This window comes from Chrysemys picta, chromosome 1, assembly GCF_011386835.1.
Source record: "Chrysemys picta bellii isolate R12L10 chromosome 1, ASM1138683v2, whole genome shotgun sequence".
Taxonomy (NCBI): Eukaryota; Metazoa; Chordata; order Testudines; family Emydidae; genus Chrysemys; species Chrysemys picta.
The window spans coordinates 163,121,925-163,142,499 of NC_088791.1; the positions used below are offsets into that span (position 1 = coordinate 163,121,925).

The 20,575-nt window shown below is 40.0% G+C and overlaps 1 protein-coding gene across 5 annotated transcripts in view; it reads left to right on the forward strand.

Annotated features, from left to right (window-relative positions):
• Positions 1–20,575, forward strand: part of CD96 (CD96 molecule) — a 92,050-nt gene that overhangs the window by 58,018 nt on the left and 13,457 nt on the right. For all 5 annotated transcript variants that reach the window (XM_008165965.4, XM_008165972.4, XM_065574748.1 and 2 more), the window contains exons 3-10: positions 27–458; positions 6,819–6,931; positions 8,516–8,741; positions 12,560–12,615; positions 15,917–16,007; positions 16,350–16,532; positions 17,886–17,939; positions 20,307–20,351. In XM_008165965.4, coding sequence (XP_008164187.2) covers positions 27–458; positions 6,819–6,931; positions 8,516–8,741; positions 12,560–12,615; positions 15,917–16,007; positions 16,350–16,532; positions 17,886–17,939; positions 20,307–20,351 — 1,200 coding nt within the window. The remainder of the gene's footprint in view (positions 1–26; positions 459–6,818; positions 6,932–8,515; positions 8,742–12,559; positions 12,616–15,916; positions 16,008–16,349; positions 16,533–17,885; positions 17,940–20,306; positions 20,352–20,575) is intronic.

The window sequence follows — 20,575 nt, forward strand, 5'->3', positions numbered from 1 at the left end:
TGACAATTTTTCTGTTTCTTTTTAAGGCCAGCTTGAAGGCACCGTGATAAACACAGAAGCAGTCCGTGCTTTCCCTGGCAGTGATGTGACTCTGGAATGCAGCATCCTGAGCACAGATGGGATCCACGTGACACAAACACAATGGTCAAAGATCGATGATACGCCACCCAGTAGAATAGCTGTATATCACCCTATGTATGGCATTAGATACTTACCTTTTTCTAAGACTTCTTATAACTATTCAGTGGCTTTCAATAAGACTCCCCGCCATTGCTGGGTAGATGTTAACAAGACTCGGAGTTCCCATGATGCCGGAGCAAACCAGGTGGAATGCCAACAGTGGAGTCTACATTTGCGTAATGTTAGTCTCTCACTCAGTGGGCAGTATGAGTGTAGCTTTGCTACCTACCCATATGGGACAAAGGCTGCGGAAATTAATCTTACTATCAAGGCAGAAAGTAAGTGATATTAAGATACCTATTGTTTTTTCGGAACACTTAGGAAAAAAACAAAAACAAGTAAATGATGTGAATATTTTTGTCTGGCTAAATTCAATTTGCTCTGTGATTCCAGATGTGCACTTGTATTGTACTGCTGCTGCCTAGAAAAGTTGCTAACTCTGGTTTAGCTGTTGTCTGACAGCCTTGCCTTACCGTATGTAAACAGTGCCTGGTGAGGAGCATAGCACAATTTAACTTATGGGCAGGAATATTGGAGCAGGTTGATGGACGGAACCAGGTGAATGGCAGGGAGGAAGGATGATGTGTGTTCATTAGGGACAATGATGATATACTGGGCAGAGAATGGTAATTGGGAAACGGGCTGGGCCATGCAGCATCCTAGGGATGGAGGACACCTGTCTTCCAAACATACTATACTCTGTATGTGTTGAAATTATTAGTAAAGAGACTGATCAATAGAGGGGCTGAACATCCTCAGTTCCCATAGACTGATGTGTGTGTTATTAATGCTGGGTGTCTTTGAAAACTAGGCTGCAATGTCTATGGGTAGCTAATTTCCTCAGTTGAAGGGTAGGTTTGGAAAATGGGGATTCAAACATTTTCTGAGCCAGCTCTCAAACTTGCACTATGCTTCCTAGAAACAGCTAATAAATAGTAGAAGCAAAGGCAGGGCTGGCCAACTGCATGCGAGTGGCAGTTCAGTTCATGTTGAACAGTGCTTTATTGAAGGTCAGTAGGTTTGGTATGCAGAGGTTCCAGTTTTGATTTGGATGAATTCATACCACTCCTGAGTTTGAACTAGCTCAAAAACTAAAGTCTGCTGAACTTGCCAAGTTTAATCTCTGAGCCATATGAGGTTAATGAGTTCCACCTGATTTCTGCCCAGAATCCTGAATATGATGCTTAGGAAACTTGGTCCAGTTCGCTGGGAGGTTTTGGAACCTGGCTCAAATTTCTGATTTGAATAAAAATCTGAAATCACATTAGTTTTGCCTGGTTTCAGATAACATGGAAAAAAAAGTGAAGAAATTTGTTATTTTCATTTTAGGAGGGAATTTAGTTGTTCACATCAGCTGGGTTTTCTTGGTTGCTTAAAAAAAACAACTGAAATATGTGATTTCAAGTTTTAACAAACTACAGGAATGAAACAGGGAAAATGACAGTGAGGTCTCTGATTTGCCACTGCTTGGGCGCTATATGTCGTCTTGTACTTATTCTCCTGTGTACTGCATTCATGTGCATGCAGACCTTGAGGAGTGTTTGAAGGGTATAGGAAAGGTAAAATATAGTGATGTTTGTCCTTGCATAGGATAGAAAACAGGCACAAAACAGTACAGCAGCTGCCATTCTAAGGGCCACCTACCAGCCCCAAGGGCAAATACTGTTGACTCAGTGGCTTTAGAATTTGGCCCTAAGTTAAATCTTTTACCAAAAAGGTACATATGCTGGGATGTGCAAGCTGAAACTCAGAGTCTCCAGGTTGGAGTTGTTGCTATGATTACAGAATGTGGCTTTGAGTAGCTCACATTCGTTTTTAATTTTCATGGACTAACATCTGGGCTGACCAGTCTCAAGAAACCCATCCCCATGGACTTGCTGAAACAAACAAGGACAAACTATTGCTCTGGATCAAATATATGAATACTAGGGTTGAAATGGCAAATGTTGATTTCATTAAGAAGATTCCATCTTAACTCGTAGGCGCAGGAGGTTCCTTGGAGTTACCGCATAGTCTCCTCTTTAGGGATCTTCTTGCCATTTGACTAACCGCAAAAGACAGATCAAATAAACTAGGGAAGAGAATTCAGACTATAAAGAATGTTAATAATGAATGAGTGAAACTTAGAGAGGCTATAAACCCACCAGCCACTCTGAAAAAGACTGCAACAGCACTCTGTGATATAGCCAAGGTGCACTTCTGACACCCCTGTGAGACAAAGTTCTGCTTCCATGCCATGGCTATGGTACAGCCCTAGAATGTGGAGAGCACTGGGTGGAGAAAATGAAGGGAATATGCTAGATGAACATTTGACTAAACGCTTATTCATTGTGCTGAGTTTTCTCTCTCCTTCTTAAAGAAATGAAGCCTTTCTCCTTACTGACGCAGACCTGCCCAGCATTAGCATTACCATCTACATAGGTTAAAATGAGGACAACTATTGTTCACGTTCAGTGAGTTTCAAACTTTTTGCAGAAATGGCACAAACCAGCAAGCTGTGCTCTGCCCCCTGCTAGAGCAAACCAAACATATTACTACATTTATCAGTATGCCTATTGCCAATGTATATTTTAAGGGAGACAAAAATGGTGAATGGCGATCACATAGGACCATAGCAGACAGTTTGTTACTAGAGAACTGAATCAAAGAATTGCAGGGAAAATAGAGCTGTTGACACAGGATTGTGAGAATGCAGAGAGGCAGTCTTCAAAAATACTTCCTGTGTCAAGAATTCATGTTTTAAATAGCTCTCCTGTTTGTCTACTGACCTTACTTAAACCTCACTGTCTGCATGACATGCAACTTATCTGCTGACTCACCCAGACAGTTTAATTTCTCAAGTACGTAGTACAGCAAAAGATTCACTCCATTTCCCCTTTCTGGACTATCATGAAAAGCTGATCAGTGCCCTTTTGTAATGCAGTGATAGTGACATTTACCTCTTTGAGTGGTCCTTCCCCCATTGAAATACATACAACAGCTGCCTCTTTTGAGCTTCCTGAAGAACATTCTGAGGGTTGCAAATCAGTGCCTTCATGACAAGGGCTGCTTGCCGGCTGCTCGCCAGCTGTAACACTGCACTTCGCTTCCAGATGTGAGAGTTGTCATTGCAGACAACTGTCAGACACAGAAAGACCATGTAGACTAAGAACCTGTGACTGAGGAAAAGCAAAAAAACAAGTCTAGCACACTATTGTGTGAGCTACAGGTAGGCTTTGATGAATCTACTAGTGGAATCTAGTTCCAGAGCTGACGAGCTTCTAGTCAGCGTGCACTATTGCCTTCCCATAGGAAAGGCAGAAGGACACATTTTTTATTAGCTAACATTTCCAGGTGGCCTTCAAAGACATTGCTAAGTAAACTGTATATCATTCATCAGCCTGGAGGTGACAAGGACAGGAATAAATGGGCAAAATCCTTACTAGAATGAAGAACTGCATACCCCGTGATTAGTCATACAGATTCAGTGGGCCTTTGCTGTCACCTGAGAGAAGTAACAGAACAGATAAGATTTCGTGAGGTATACCAATGTATAGGAAGCAGGCTTATCCCTATCATTTCTACAATATGCTTTTTCCTCTCTACCAGCATCGCCTTTGTATTGCCTGGATTGGTCCTAAACTAGCTGGGTTTCATCCAGGCTCTGGAAATGCAAAGATGACAGAATCTAGGAGGAGCAATAGAGTTGACAGTAGTCCATTCACTGATACTGCAGACTGAAATATGTCAGTCCCCTCTAATGGCTCCTGATACATGGGGAACGGGAGAGACAACAGCCTGGTGTGATGACCTTGCACTGCAGAGCTTCAGGAAGGATAAGCAGGGAATCTTCAGAACCTTCTGAGATCTCCTTGTAAGGAGGAAATGGAGTTAACCTTCAGCAATCCCATCCACCCCACCGGGTCCTGTGTACAGTCCAGCAGCACCACTACAGGAATCATATCCAAGGACATTGAGGGAACTGATAAAACCAGTCTGGGTATCTGACCTCCATACATCAGAGTAGAGCTTCAGTTTAAAAAAAAAAGTATCTTCTGTTTGATGGTATTTCCTGATCCACATTTGTATTAGTTAGTTATATAATTGCTCTACCCTTTAATGCCTGTATTTCAGCCTTGAAGTGGGGACACTAGGGAAAATATTGGAGGAAAAGAAGCTGGGTGCAGACACTTGGTTATTACTAGGGCTGTCGATTAATTGCAGTTAACTTAATTAAAGAAATTAATTTCGATTAAAAACATTAATTGAGATTAATTGCACTTTTAATCACAATGTTAAACAATAGAATACCAATTGAAATTTATTAAATATTGTGGATGTTTTTCTACATTTTCAAATATATTTATTTCAATTACAATACAGAATACAAAGTGTACACTGCTCACTATTATTATTATATTACAAATATTTGCACTGTAAAAATGATAAAAGAAATAGTATTTTTCAATTCACCTAATACAAGTACTGTAGTGAAATCTCTTTATTGTGAAAGAGCAACTTACAAATGTAGGTATTTAGTTACATAACTGCACTCAAAAAACAAAACCGTATAGGCTCTAAAGTTTTACAAGTCCACTCAGTCCTACTTCTTATTCTGCCAATTGCTAAGACAAACAAGTTTGTTTACATTTACAGGAGATAATGTTACCCTCTGCTTATTTACAATGTCACCTGAAAGTGAGAACAGGCATTTGCATGGCTTTTTTGTAAGCCGGCATTGCAAGGTATTTATGTGCCAGATATACTAAACATTTGTATGCCCCTTCGTGCTTTGGCCACCATTCCGGAGGACATGCTTCCATGCTGATGATGATCGTTTTAAAAAAAAAAGTGTTAATTAAATTTGTGACTAAACTCCTTGGGCGAGAATTGTATGTCTCCTTCTCTGTTTTACCCGCATTTGGCCATATATTTCATGTTATAGAAATCTCAGATGATGATTCAGCACATGTTCATTTTAAGAACACTTTCACTGCATATTTGACAAAACGCAAAGAAGGTACCAATGTGATATTTCTAAAGATAGCTACAGCACTCAACCCAAGGTTTAAGAATCTGAAGTGCCTTCCAAAATCTAAGAGGGATGAGGTGTAGAGTATGCTTTCAGAGCAACTCTCTGATGCGGAAACGACAGAGCCAAACCACAAAAAACGAAAATCAACCTTCTGCTAGTGGCATCTGACTCAGATGATGAAAATGAACATCCGTCAGTCCGCACTGCTGTGGACTGTTATCAAGCAGAACCCGTCATCGGCATGGACTCACGTCCTCTGGAATGGTGGTTGAAGCATGAAGGCACATATGAATCTTGAGCGCATCTGGCAATGCTGGCTATAACAGTGCCATGCAAACACCTGTTGTCACTTTCAGGTGACATTGTAAATAAGAAGCTGGCAGCATTATCTCCTGAAAATGTAAACAAACTTGTTTGTCTGAGCAATTGACTGAATAAGTAATAGGACTGAGTGGACTTGTAGGCTCTAAAGTTTTACATTGTTTTATTTTTGAGTGCAGTTTTTTGTATATATTTCTACATTTGTAAGTTGCACTTTCACAATAAAGAGAATGCACTACAGTACTTGTATTAGGTGAACTGAAAAATACTATTTCTTTTGTTTTTTACCATGCAAATATTTGTAATAAAAAATAGTAATATAAAGTGAGCACTGTACACTTTGTATTCTGTGTTGTAATTGAAATCAATATATTTGAAAATGTAGAAAACATCCACAAATTTAAATATATGGTATTCTATTATTCTTTAACAGTGTGATTAATTGCGATTAAATTTTTTAATCGCTTGACAGCCCTAGTTATTACTATTTCAAGTGTACTGCTGTTATGGGAGAAGGAATGTGTGCTCAGACTGTTGCATCCATATCTAAATTTTGTTGTGTGATTACTAATCAAAACTTTCCTGGGGAAAGCTGCTATAGGAAGGGAAAAAACAGCATGATTGTATTAAAAAGGGAGAATCAATGGTAGAAAAAGGATCGGGTGTTAGGGGTGTTAGGAGTTCTGTGCTCCATTTCCAGCTGTGCCACTGTCTGTGACCTGGATCAACTCACTTAACACCTCTGTCTCTTTCCTCATCTGTAAAACAGGGAATATACTTAACTCACGTGAGATGATACAAGCCTTAGTCAATGTTTGTAAAGCTTCTTGAGATCCTCAGTTGAAAAGTACCAAAGATGGAAAAATTAGTGTTAAGGTTTATTCCAGTAGAAGACATTGGAAGTTTCAGACTCTTATGTGTCTCAGAAGAAAGGGAACAAACTCAGTTTTTTTCCTCCTTTCCAAGTTTTCCTTCTGAGAGTAAATCTTGATTATACAATTAGCAGAATTTCTTTTGCAAGTACTCCATTACAATATTCCTGTTAAACTCAACAGTACTTTCAGGCATAGGGTTGCTTGCAGAATTGGGACCACGGTTTTCAGTTAGCAAATAAGTCTGTAAAAGATTATTGTGCTTTGGAAGTATTTTAACTGAATTTTTAAACAATAGTGCCTATTCTATGGAATCAACAGCATAGGAACAGCAGAGCAATGCATGTTTTGTTTTAAAGCACACTACATATTGTGCTATTAATTTTCTTTATTCTTTTTTTTTTTTTTTTTTTTTGCTACAATCATAAAAGATGAGAAGCACTATGGGGTCGTGGAAATGCTATTTAACGAAACATTGGAAATTCCATGCCTTGAGAACATGACTTCTGTAAATTTGTCCAAGTATCCTTTGAAATGGCTAATGGTAAGTATAACTACCCTCCATTACTGGTTTAAAAAGTAAGGAAAAAACATAGCAAATAGAAATGTTATACTTTGCACAGGGGACTGCAAACAGTTAAAGTAAAGTTTTATTAGACAAAAGATAAAGGTAACATCAGTACCTGAGTAAACCTCAGACTGTGACAACAGGGAGGAAAAGCTAGAAATGCAGTGTCTCCAAGGTGACAAGCGGCATACATATCACCAGAGACTGTGTTAGAGAACAAAGAAAAAACATTGCTATGGTGGTTTAATTTTTCACAAAATAATTGAAACCAAAAAGAGTGTTGGAAAGGGTAGTGAAATTGGTAAATTGAATAACCAAATTTAAAAAAAAACAAACCTCTGCATCATTTTTTTTAAAGTTGTTAAATTCTTGCTTTGTTGGAGCACTACAAAATGTTCAACATCATGCAGGGTTATCTCAACGGCTCCTGGTTGTTTGATAAGTAACAGAAACAGAAAGTGAGACTACATATGGATATTTTTGCTCGCTGTTAACTTTCAATTTAAGAATGGGGAGAACAAAAGAGCTCTCAAACACAGTTGCCTAGGCATGTGAAGCCACATACAAAACAAGTTTAGAAACTCTTGGCTTGGAGTTGAACAAGTTATTTTTTGCATTGCATGTTACTTTTTGCAGGAAACTTTGTCTTGAAAGATTACTTTCAGTAGTTCAAAGATGAAGATGAGCATACTATGTCCCTGGCACTGCTCATTCATTTCTGTACCTTGTTTGTTCTTTTGAGGTTTATATCTGTTGGCACCTGTTACTCTTGAAAAGCTCTAATTGATAGTGTCTTTGTTAATCTGACCTTCAAATATAAGCATAAGTTTTATTTTCTCCAGTAGCTCTATCCCCTTTGGCTATCCGTTTGGATCGCCTCTTCTTTGTACTACATTTATCCTAAACTTAGAAATTCTGCACATTGTGCTAAGTTATATTTGGTGATGCTAATTCAAACTATAAATTGGAAAAAGGAGCAAAAGTTCTGCATTTCAGAATGTGCAAGTATATGGCACATGTTGAGACTGTATGTGTACAAACGCACATAGAAAGGGAATCAATCTTCACTATAGGCATTTTGCTACTAGCTCTGGCACACAGGAGTCAAAAGAAGATGATGAAGTTTGGTTTTTCAATTAGTTTGGTGCAACTAGAAAAAAAAAAAAAAAAAAAAAGATTAAGAGAAGTCTCTATTTTTTCTCTAGTCTTAAATGTGCTAAAGTTGCTCAACACTGTGTGGAAGGGTAGCTGTAGGTGGGAAGGACACAGTGTGGTTCATGTCTAAGCCATGGGACTACAATTCAGGAGACTTGATCATAATCTCGTCAACCAGCTACTCTGTGTCTATTTCCTCCATATGTAAAATGGAGATCATGACCATTTTTGTGACATGCTCTGAGATCCAAGAATTGAAAAGGCTATATGAATGCTAAGCTTAAATGTTTCAACTCTAGATTGATCCCTGAGGCTTTGACTCAAAGAAGGTGAGAAGTAAATGGTTGTGATGGAGGGAGGGAGGAGTTCGTGACTGGAAGAAACATCTGTCTGTGTTTTAAACAGGGGGAAAATGGACGTGAAGAAACAACTCTTATAATCAAAGAGTTCTACCACCAGGATGTGAATAAGACTGATAGCCTGTTGTATAAGGAAAGAATTCAGCTAGGTCCAGACAATGCACTAAAGATTTCCCCAATCAAAATTGTTGACGATGGCAAGGTGTTCTCTTGCCGTGTGATGTACCATCCTGAAAGAATCCTGACGAACATCACCAAAGTGAAAGTATTTGGTAAGCGGTTTATAACGACTCTTCCTTTGTGCATTATAAAGACTTTTGATTCATGGTATGCAGACAGCCATTTTATTCTTGTGAATTACTTCAGAAAATAAATCCACATTTCTTAACAAACACTTAAGACCAAATTTCCAATAATTGGTGCCAACACCTGCAACACCGAGGAAAGCATCTATGGAAAGTACCTTACTAGATATACATATAGAAACTCAACATGCAAACAGGTGTGTAAGTAGCTCATCTGTATGTGCAAGTTTGCGTGGTAACAGTTGGGCATTCATGCACATTCACAGTCAAGCTCATTGTGCCCTTGTTACTGAGATCATATAAAATTTTAGCCCTTATTGGCTTGTGACCAGTTCAATTGGATATCATGGCTAAGATTTTAGTAAGTGATTAGTGGTTTTGGGTGCTTCGTTTTTGGGGGGTTTTTTATGCCTAACCTGAAACACATTAAAAGGGCCTGATTCTCAGAAAATTACTGATCTACCCACCCTCTGAAAATCAGAGCCTTTTAAGTTGTCACAGACTAGGCACCCGCAAAATGAGGCATCCCATATCACTATTTTATCAAATCTTGGTCTGTTCTGTTTCAAATAGTGTAGGAAATCTACTGCTGAAATACAAGTGGGCAACATTGTTTGCTGTGTCAGAGACATGGGGAATTGTGAGGGGGATTAATTTGCTTATAGTACACTGAGTCTTTGAAGGTACAACTCCAGGGTTGCTAAAATGAATGAGCATCTTGTGGAGGTACTGTCAACATATCCATTATATAACCACCTGCTCTCAGGAGTCTCCAACACATCTCACACTGGGCCGATGTGCAGAATGCAAAGATTCAGCAGGAAGCAATATTTTTTGAAAAAGAAAACTCTTTTGGGCTGTCTCACGCTGAGGTGAGAGACACAAAAATAGAAATTTATGGTCTGAGATTTCCTCTTGCGCTTGTGTGAGTCAGAAATGGCTTTTATGTTTAAAAAGTGACATTTGACAAATAATTAGTGTAACCTGGATGGTCCCTTGAGCACTGAAAAGTATTGAAACCACTGCAATTAGAATAGCCCCTTGTTCTGCGTATAAGTTAGACATTAATATCCTTTGCTTGCTGTTCATGTAAACTTGTGTCGGAGTGGCTGTGCACAGAGACACGTACACCAGCATGTTAGCAGGAAATGGGAGGGGGCAGAAGCAGAGCAGACTTGAGAACAAACTAGACAAACCAAAACCTTTTGCTATGCTCTTTGAGGGCCCTGCGGTAGCCTCAGCCCAATTCCTAGCAATTGGACTGGAGGAGAAGGGCACTGCGCCTTATGTAGCTTCTGTCTTGGGCACTCTTCCCCTCCTGGTTCCCAGTCAGCAGAAAGGTTGGAGGGGGATTCAGAAGCTGACTTGAGGTCTCTCAAATCTTAGTCACACATGTTCAGAAGGCAAACAGAGTGCAGATCAGAGGGACTGCAGCTTGCTTCTCTTTCCCCTTGTTTATATTTAATATTTTATCAGGTGAAATGACTAGTGTTCACTCTCCTTTCTCCTCCACTATGGTGCATGTGTATGTCTATATTTTTACTACCTGAGTGCAGTGTCAGTATATGTGCTGAATACAATACTATGGGACACAGTCTGTCCAGCTGTTCTCCTTTTACACCTCAGGCCTGGTGCAGAAGGAGCAGAGACTGAATACAATTATTGCTATTAGAGTCCCTAATAGGCATCATTCATTCCTAGCATAGGAGCTGGGGAGGGGCAAGCAGGGGGAATGGCCATAGCACACCAATTCAGCAGTCCCCAGACCTCATATGGTCACTTGGGGATGACAACTAGCCATCTCAGGTTGCAGCAGCCCCTCCACTATGGATACTGCACTGGAGCTGGACAGAGAATGAGGGAGCTGTAGCTTTCTCCCTAACAGCCCTCCCCATCTCACTGCTGTGTCCCATTTTAACTTGGCACAGCAGAGACTGTGACCCTGTGTGTAAGAGTCAGTGATAGCAATTGTTATATTGGGTCTATGTTACAGTTCAAGTAAGATATGATATAAAAGCAAAGCCAGGGACCTGATGGATTTATCTAGCCCCTCGGTAAAACATCAATAAGCAGTTATGAGGGGGGTTTAATAGAAGACTTCTGGAACTATGTGCATAGTGAACATGCCTTTTCTCGAACTGAGTGCTCTGAGTTAAGTTAGCGAGATCTATTGTTTTTCAAGTCTTAACTTGCCAATGATTGACCAGTCAAATAAAAGTCCAACAGCAGAAATCACAGTGCTAGATACCGAATTCCTCATGGTCCCAAAACATCTGTCAAGATCTTAGAAAGCTAAATGGATGCCAAACAATTAATAGAAGCTTAGAAGTTAGATGGAAAAGACCTTAGATCTTCCAATTCCTTTCCCCATAGATGCAGGATTGAATAGTTGTGCACCAAACATAATATCATGAAACAGAGAAAATCACACGGCCAGAAACCAACATGGACTTGGAAAAAAATGTGTCCAGCTGAGATTTAAAATAAATACATACAAGAAGAGTGGGCAAAAATGGCTAAGATATAATAAATTCTGGCCTAATCTTCACCCAATATTCAAAATTTCTGAGGTTTGAAAAAGGGTGTCTGTTCTCTTCCCCACCCATTGTTACTCATTCCGCTGTGCTGCCTAGTTAAAGCTAAGGTAAGAAGCAGAATATCTGAAAGCACCAGCTTCCCAGTACAGTATCTGGAAACAATAGAAAGAACCCTCCAAAAAACCCAACAATCGCAAACAACACAACACCTGCAATATGTCACACACAACACAAGCAACACCCAAATCCCTGAAACTAAAACCTGAGCCAGTCCAGGTAAAACAAGTCAGCAAAACTGAACACACATGCAAAAGATCCCAAGAGCAATAAGATGTGACAAAAGAAAGCCACAGTTATGGATGAACTTATCTGAACAGAACAGCTTTGCATTATTCTGATGTGACAGACAGATGTGGGCAGAATTCCTCAGTGAAGTAATACCATGGTGCTATAGAGGTGACCTGGACAAACATTTTGGGATAGAGAACAAAGGCAACACAGCTGAAATCTGGAAAGATGTAGGCAGGAAATAGGAAGAACCAAAATTCTCAGAAGAAACTCTTGGTTACCTGAGATTTCTAGTCCAGTTTTGCAGCCAAAAGAGGGCTAGAGAGTAAAGTACGGTTGAGATAAGCATTTAATTTGGGGGGTGGGGGTGGGGGGGGTTAGTCCAAATCTTTTGAGGTTCATTGTTCACTAGCCACAATCTGTCTGAAGGGTTGATAACTAAGTCCTTAGACATTATTAGTGACCTGAACATTCACTGGTGCAAGAATGCACCTTTTATTTTTGAATGATAGTTCAGCGACTTGTTTTAAGAAGGGAACAAACCATTTAGACAGGCTTAAAAATATGTTAGTATAGTCATCTGTACTCAAATGAAGCATATTGATGACAAGAAAATGCTCCTAGTCTTCCTCCTCCTGTGGCTATGACCATCATCATTCTGTATATAAGATGTTATGAACTAATTTCTTGGGTACATATGTCTCAGATACTAGGATCATTAAAAACAGTAAGATATGTTACAGTTCTTGTAATTGCTACTTCTAGTATATCCTAAGTGTCAGCCTCTTCCCCTCTTCATCAGTATTTAGTGTGTACTAACCACACATGTATGTAGTCATTATAAAAAAAAAAGCATATGATCTTGGTATCAATTTTAGAACACTAAGACTCTTCCGAGAAGCTAAATTACTGTAGTTATTGCTGTCAGTTTCGTTAACATGTATTTTATTTGCTTTTCAGCCAAACCGGAAATCTCCATTACCCTCCAAAATAGTTCCAGTGGCAACGTTGGGGAGGTGAGTGATTTTAGAATTGACAGAACGCTCAGGGACCACAGGAAGTCACATCAGTGATTTAAATTCAGTATTTCATGTCCGTTCATCTGAGCTATTAGTGAACCAGCTTATTGGTTTGGAGCAGTGTGCTTTAACTAGACATAAAGCACAACTATTGCCTGCTACTGATTGTAAAAGGTCCCAGAACATTTTTGCAAGAGTAAGTATGTTGACGCTTGACTGCACCTTCATACGCATCCAGGAGGGAGTTGTTGAGGATGATCCAAGGGGATATTACTAGCAGTTTTGGTGATAAGAAACTGAACAAAGGAAAATTGAGGCTGTTTATCAGGAAAATGTCTTTATAGAAAGCTCTATTAGTCTGTGGAACAGCCTCACAGGGGAACTGGTGGAAGCTCCCCAAATCACTCGGATAATTAGCTACTAATGGTTGATTAAAATTGATTGTTGGTAGGGTAAAAATGAGATGAGGCAAAATACCAAAGTTTGCTGTTTACTGTAGGGAACAATTCTGCATGGCCTTTAGGGGTATAAGGTAAAGGGAGATGAGTACGAACAAAATCAGAGATAATAGAACCGGTAAGCTCATGAAAAATAGACAAAATGCAAATCCAAATCCTTTGCTAGTGGGCCCCTTGAGCCAAAGAAGAATTTCAGCAAGCCTGCCTGATGAATTTGTCACTGGATTGATCAAGATGAGGTTGCTGTTTTTCCCCAGCTATGTTTGCCTCCATCCCAAACCATTAAAAAAACACTTTAGAAATTGCTGTGAAGCTCAGTTTTTCCTCGAGATTTTAAGCCAAACCCTGGGTCCTTGCAACAGCTATGTTCCAATTATAGAAAACTCATAACTCAATTATTGTGTTAGCCACTCACATTTCCTTGTGTTATCTGATGGTGGAAGGAGGCAGGGAGATTGTCTTCCCACATGGATAGATTCCTGGAAAGCCAGTTAATTGTATGAACTGCAGGCACTAGCTCGCTGGGAGTAATACTGCCTAAAGACATTGAATAGCATTTTTGCCATGTCACTGAGCACAGCTAGACAAAAGTGGCTGTGGAATCAGTATATTTTAAAAGGAGCTGGAATTCCACTTTGCACTCCAGTTATGTAACAGTCCAGTTTCCAGTTATGTAACAGTCCCCCTGGGGCTTTTTTACCAGCCAGTGCAAGTTGAAACAGCCCTTTAGCTACTCTAACTTCCCTTGGGCTCCGACCAGTCCTGGCTATCCCCAACCGGCAGGCAGGACCATGAGAGAGACCCGGCCCCAAACATGGGCCCCCAGGCCCTGAATATTGCTGGATCCCGGGCACCATAGGCCCATACAACTCGCCACCCCTGCCAAGATTAAGGTGGAGGTGTCCGTGTAGAGGTGACACAATACTTACTAGGGTGACCAGATGTCCTGATTTTATAGGGACAGTCCCGATTTTGGGGTCTTTTTCTTATATAGGCTCCTATTACCCCCCAACCCCGTTCCAATTTTTCACACTTGCTGTCTGGTCACCCTACACAATACCACCTTTGCTCGATCTATGTTTGAAAAGTGCATCTTGTGTCTTAAATTGCCACACTCATTGCCTAATGGCAGCCCTATTGAGTTTCTAAGGCACATCTCTCCATCTATCACTACCCTCTGCCCACAGTAATGTAGCTAGGGCACATGGCTCTCATTGTCAGCGGAATCTTTACCCAAATTTTACAGCTCAGATCATATTTAGCATAAAATGGATCAGTCACCCAATGACCAACTGGTGACAGCATTGTCATTAAATCTGTCTGCATAGTTTTTTACCAGCCAGATTTAGCCTTTTGAGCCGTAGACACCTGAAATAAGTTCTGTGAACTGAAGAGTCTGTTCTTCTACGAAAGGCTGTCAGCAGACAAAACCTACATAAGCCACATCCATCCTGCTTTCAGATTAGCCACATGTCAGACACAGAGCATAGGACTGTCATAATTTCCCCCATGACCTATTTCAGTGCTGAATTTTCAATACCACAGTCTCGTTTGTACCATTCTGCTTATGTTCAAGAGGTTTTAATTCTTCTCCCCCCTCCAAATATTGAACACCTTCCTCCTCTGTTTTAGTCCCCCAAAAGGAATAAAATCCAGTCTGGACAGCAGATTGGTACTTGCCATTAAGAAGCACTGATAAATGAGATTATAGTTAAGAAAGGACAAAGGGCTGTGGGGAGATCAGAAGGAAAAAAATCAAGTACAGCATGATTTCAGAGATGACATATCACAAGAAAAATATTTCAGTCTCCATCCTGAATGTGTGGTTTGTAACCATTGTGACGCATTTGGAGTCAATTTACATGCCTTGCTTTCTTCAGAAGGGATGGATGTATAGTGTGTGACTACCCCATAATAAAACAAACTTCTTGCTTTAAAGTAGAAGAAGACTGAGCTTCCTTTAGCACTTCAGAATGTTAAAGCAAAATTCATCTAGTGCAACGCACAGGCAGCACTGGCATGGTGAGGCTCCACATGCTCCCTGTCCATTGATATGTCTATGCCCCAATGTGGAGGCACCCCCTCTAGAGAGAGGCTAGTCCAATCTTCAGGCCTACCCAGTTTTTGCCTTTTGTTGGCTGCCATGAAACCCAATTAGGGGGTAAATGTGTCATATGCTTAGGAGTAAGTATGGTCTGTCCTTTGCTATTCCACGCAGGGTGCAAAACATAGGCTTATGTGTGTTTCTGTAATCTTTGACATACGTGTGCCCCGTTCTATGGTAGCTAGTTCTATGTACTTAGCACATCCTTGTGCCAGGCAGTCTTTCTGAGGACCTATCAGGATATCTGAAATAAAGGAGGCTGTTCCATAAACTTCCCTTTTTTCTTTAGTGCATTGTCTGGACCTAGCTGAATTCTTTCCTTATACAATTGTTTGTTTTGTTTTTTTTTAAATATGGATATCTATCTATCTGCTAGGAAAGTACTGAGAACACCATCTCCTCTCTCTCAAGCCACTAACAGAATTGGATAATGAATTTCAATCCTCCCAACCTGGCCCAGCTTTCACTTAAAGATCTTTATTGAGGGTGAAATGATTATACATTCCATTTAGCAGTCCCTTGAGCTTGATAAATCTTACCTTTAGTTTAGAAATAGAAAGAACTAGATAAGAAATGTCGTCATCCTAAAAGAGAAGTAAATGGTTTTTACTAAATGGGAATGGCCAATATGTTAGTACAATTTTTTATTATTATTTTTGTAATGAATATTTCAGTAATGCGAATCATGTCTGAAATGTTTGGACTGATAACTTGATTTATTCTTACTATCCTATAGGCTAGTCTTACCTGTATCGTAAGGAAGGCATTTCCCAAGCCGAGCCTCACATGGTATGTGGATGGAGAGATTTTTAAAGACCAATTTGGAGGTAATAAATGTTAATCAGAAATAATATTCTTATAAGCCAAAAGAAAAGCAATTGGTGCTGCATTATGCATGTTAAGTGGAGGGTTGTGGGTACCCATTTCAGTGCAGAAGGAACATCCTTACGTCCAGGGAAGAATAGCTGACAAGCAGTGATGGCTCCCATGCAGCAATTCCATTCGTGGAAACGACAACTTGGAACAGGCGTGTTTATCTGATTAAATCTTTGTACCAGATCTGAGTTAAACTGTATGAGTTTGTTTTTCAGAGCTAGCATTTTGCACTGCTCTGATTTATGGGACAGAGCATAAAAGAAGGACTAATGGCTTTTCCATCTTACTTTCAGGAATATCTATTGAAGCTGAAAATCTACAAGATGGTGAAGGTTTCTATGAATTGAGATCAATACTGAAGATACAAAGTACAAACCAGTCAGACACTAATCAGACTTTCTGGTGTACGTGTAGTTTTCCCTTCCGAGGGAATAAAACATGGAATATTTCATCTGGAGAAATAGTAATTTCTTCTGGTAAGGCATCTTTAATTATGACACATCTGAAATCTAAAATATTCAGAACACAGAATGCATTGAGCTTTCTGTAACTTAAAGTAAGAAAAAAAATGCCAGGCTCAGGGAAATACAAGCTTGTATGTATAGAACTTACATGAGCATGTGTCAGGCAATACCGCGTGCACAGTTTCAAGGTAAGACCTTAACTGTGCTAAGGATCTGTCAAATATAAACTACAGCAGTTTAAAAAAACAAGTTGGCTTCCACACATGTGGATGGGAACTCATTCCATTTATTATTACACCACTGCCTGCTACAGTCTTGAGCTAAGTATACACTGGCTTAGCTACAAGGCACCAGTACATTATTATTAACAAGCATTTTTCAATGTGCACTCCTGGGGAAAGGCATGCATGTGCGCAACGAAGCTGTCTGGAAAGTCAAGCCTCTCAGAGTTAAGGCCAGATTATGTGCAGTGAGAGTAAGCGATGAAAAAGGCTCTGAAGACAGTCAAGCCAATAGGTAGGATGTGTGGAGCCCTCTCTGTATTCCATTAACACCAGCTGGGTGCCTTCTATTCCACTATTGTGGAGTTGAATGGGGAACTGCCCTGCATTAAGTAGTTGAAAGCCTTCATGGACATGGGGTCATAGCAGCCTAGAGAGTAACTGCATTCCTGGGGATGCCGTAATGACTGTGGGGCATCTCTTTTCCGACTCCATAATTAAGGAGGGGGTAGCAGTCCACTGGCATGCAGATGCATGTGCACTGTTTCTCTGCCACCCACGTTCCTCCCTAGTGCACAGATTTTGTATTTGTCACTGTGATGGGGACATGATTAATTCCTTAGTGACCATTCCTACTATGTATGTCCAGTCTTAACTTTAAAATGTTAATGACTTTGTTGCTTTGCAGCCAGTGTTGGTCATATTTAGTTATGGGGGTGCTTCCCAGTGAAGAATGTTTACATTCCAAGATTCAAATCTTAGCCATTTTGAAAGGTTTCTGCAGGGGAAATAAGTGTGTGGAGGGACTGTCATATGTACATAATTTAAAATAACTGAAAAGATTTTTAAAAGTAATCTTATTTTAAAACACCAAATATTGATAATGTCAGCCCCACAGTGAAGTTGTATCGACAATCGAAGGATTTCCAAACTTGACTATAGGATTTACTAATACCAACATAAAGCTCCTCTATGCAAAAACTTACAAGTTTTTTTAAAAAGGAAAAATCATAGTGTTACTGAGATAGCTGCAATGTGATGCTTTTACCTTGTGGCACACCACAAGTGAATTATTTTTAAGATCTTATTATAAACACAAGTTTATTGTCTTATTTAAGAACTGATTTTATTTGGCTATTCCCAGGCCATGTATATAACAAAGTGCCATTTCCAGCTTTTACAACCACAGCTACAAAAGGTAAGATAAATTACTCTTCACTACATTTAGTATCATGTTATTTGTTTTTCAACTGGTGTGCCCATATACAAGTTTCTAATGCTCTGTTTTCCTGCTGGAATAGTGGGCACCCAAACTTGCCATAGCATTTCTGAATGGACTGAACAGTATAGTTAGAATACTCTGCTTTTGTGCAATTATCAGAAGTTCAGAAAATAACAAAAGACTTAATTGTTGTGCTACCATCATAGTTGCACCATTTTGAGCTGTAATCTATGATCGCTAATTCTCATAAGCTAAGCAGAAAGTTACTCTTTGAATGGGAGGTATTTTAAGGAACACTGAAGGTGCTTCTGGAAGTTTGGGTTGGCAGTTGAATAGGTGGCTCTCAGTATTGAACTGATGCCTGAGAAGAACATTAGGCGGCTACTGTGCTATTAACAACACTTCATTCTGATTAGGCCCACTACCAAGGTCCTATACACTTGTGATTTTTAAAGAGTTGATGGCACATTTCACAACAGTCTGGTTGCTAATTCAGGTATCCTTTTTGACCAAATTCTTACTTTCTGTCACTGTCAGTTTCAACTAGACAAATTATTCTTCACATCCCCAAACCTAGCTGCTGTTGAGTAGTATGGTTGGAGCAAATACTCCAGTGCGTTCCACACTAGAGATGACTACATTTCAGTGATTTTTGAGTGATCTGCATGTATGTATATATGTATGTGTCTATGTAGTCTGTATGTATATAGAAGAATCAGTGCATATTGAACTTGGAAAAAGGAGTGTCCAGTGCCCTGGTAGGCCAATGGTTTAAGAGGCAGTGAACACTTAAATGATCATGAAAAGTGCTGCTGTTAAGTCATTGGTCTAATCCAGGTATGGGTTATATTAAATTTAAGAACATAAGAATGACCATACTAGGTCAGACCAATGGTCATCTAGCCCAATATCTTGTCTTCCAACAGTGTCCAATGCCAGATTCTTCAAAGGGAATGAATAGAACCAGGCAATCATTCAGTGATACATCCCTGGTCATCCAGTCCCAGCATCTGGCAATCACAGGCTTAGTGACACCCAGAGCATGGGGTTGCTTCCTTGACATTCTGGCTAATAGCCATTAATGGATTTATCCTCCATGAACTTATTTTTTTTTAAATCTAGTTATAGTTTTGGCCTTCACAACATCCCCTGGCAATGAGTTCCACAGGTTGACTGTGTGTTGTGTGAAGAAGTACTTCCTTTTGTTTGTTTTAAACCTGCTGCCTATTAATTTAATTGGGTGAGTCCTGTTTCTTGTATTATGTGAAGGGGTAAATAACCCTTTCTTATACATTTTCTCCACACCATTCATGAGTTTGTTTATCATATCCCCCCTCAGTCATCTCTTTTCAAAGATGAATAGTCCCAGTATTTTTAATCTCTCCTTATATGGAAGCTAAAAACAGTACCAGATGAAACAAGAAGAAATTTCAATCTGCGCAGAGAAGCCTGCTGTCTCCTATTAGCTAACATATAGTGGCTTTTTCAGATACAGTGCAGTGCATTCTGCAGTATAGATCAGAATTTCAATTTCAAGGCTTTACTCCTAGTTATGCATCCTTGTAGCAGCCTAAATGATTCCCCTCCCTCCTTGGTGTTCACTAGAATTATACAAACCCTACAGAGTCCAAGTTACTGTAGGCACATGAACCTGCAGTGTTTTGTGGCCGGAGCTGTCAACAGCACAGCCCCTGCTTGAAGATTCTTGTTATACAGAAAAAGAACCCTCATCCTCTTCCCCTTCACAGCAGTTGGTCCTCCCCTCCTGTTTCAAGGACATCATGCTTACCTTGGACTGTTGGTGGCCTACTCCCCTCCCACTGGGCTTCTCCTTGAGCTGGATGTGGCCCACCCCTCAAGGGTGTATGGAAGACTCCCATGGGGGAATGGCCTTCTGGTGTCACCAGAATACACAGGGGAAAGGAGAGCGGACTTGTTCTGGCTGTAGAACCTGGTCAATAGCATCTGTAGTACACATACTTAAACCTGGCCTAAGGTTTGCAAAACAAGTGATGATGTCAGCGGGGTTGAATATCTGTAGCAACGTTGCACACAACCCTTAGGTTGACCACATTTGTTTACTTGTTAGCATGCTCCCCCATGCTCCCCAGCATGCGCCCCTGCTAGAACGGCATGAATAGAAGAATGGCTTTCAGCTTTTCCTTACTTATGAGTCTCTGCATCTCCTGATTATATTGATTCTCTGAAAGATAAGTGTGAGGTTTTGTAAATTGCCTTGTGCCTTTGGAACCGTTAGTGGCTCTATTTTCAGGAACATAATAAATGACGCTGCTGTACTGAAAAAGCTATTTAAAAGTCCTTGTTGGATTTGGTTGCTTATAGATCCTGGAATTTCAACATTTCCATCAACAATCATGGCTACCACAGGTAAAATATTTCATCCTATTTTTCTGCTAATAGATTCTTATCTGTACTTGACCTGTGCTTACACATCAGGCACACAATGAGGCAAGACTGAGAATCACATTTCAGAATGTGTTCATGCTCTAGTGGTACCCACTCACACTGAGAAATGGTGTAATCCACAGGGCTTTTTTCAGTCTGGCCCTTCCCATATTGGCTATGATCTTAACTAAGTCAGAAGAGGCATG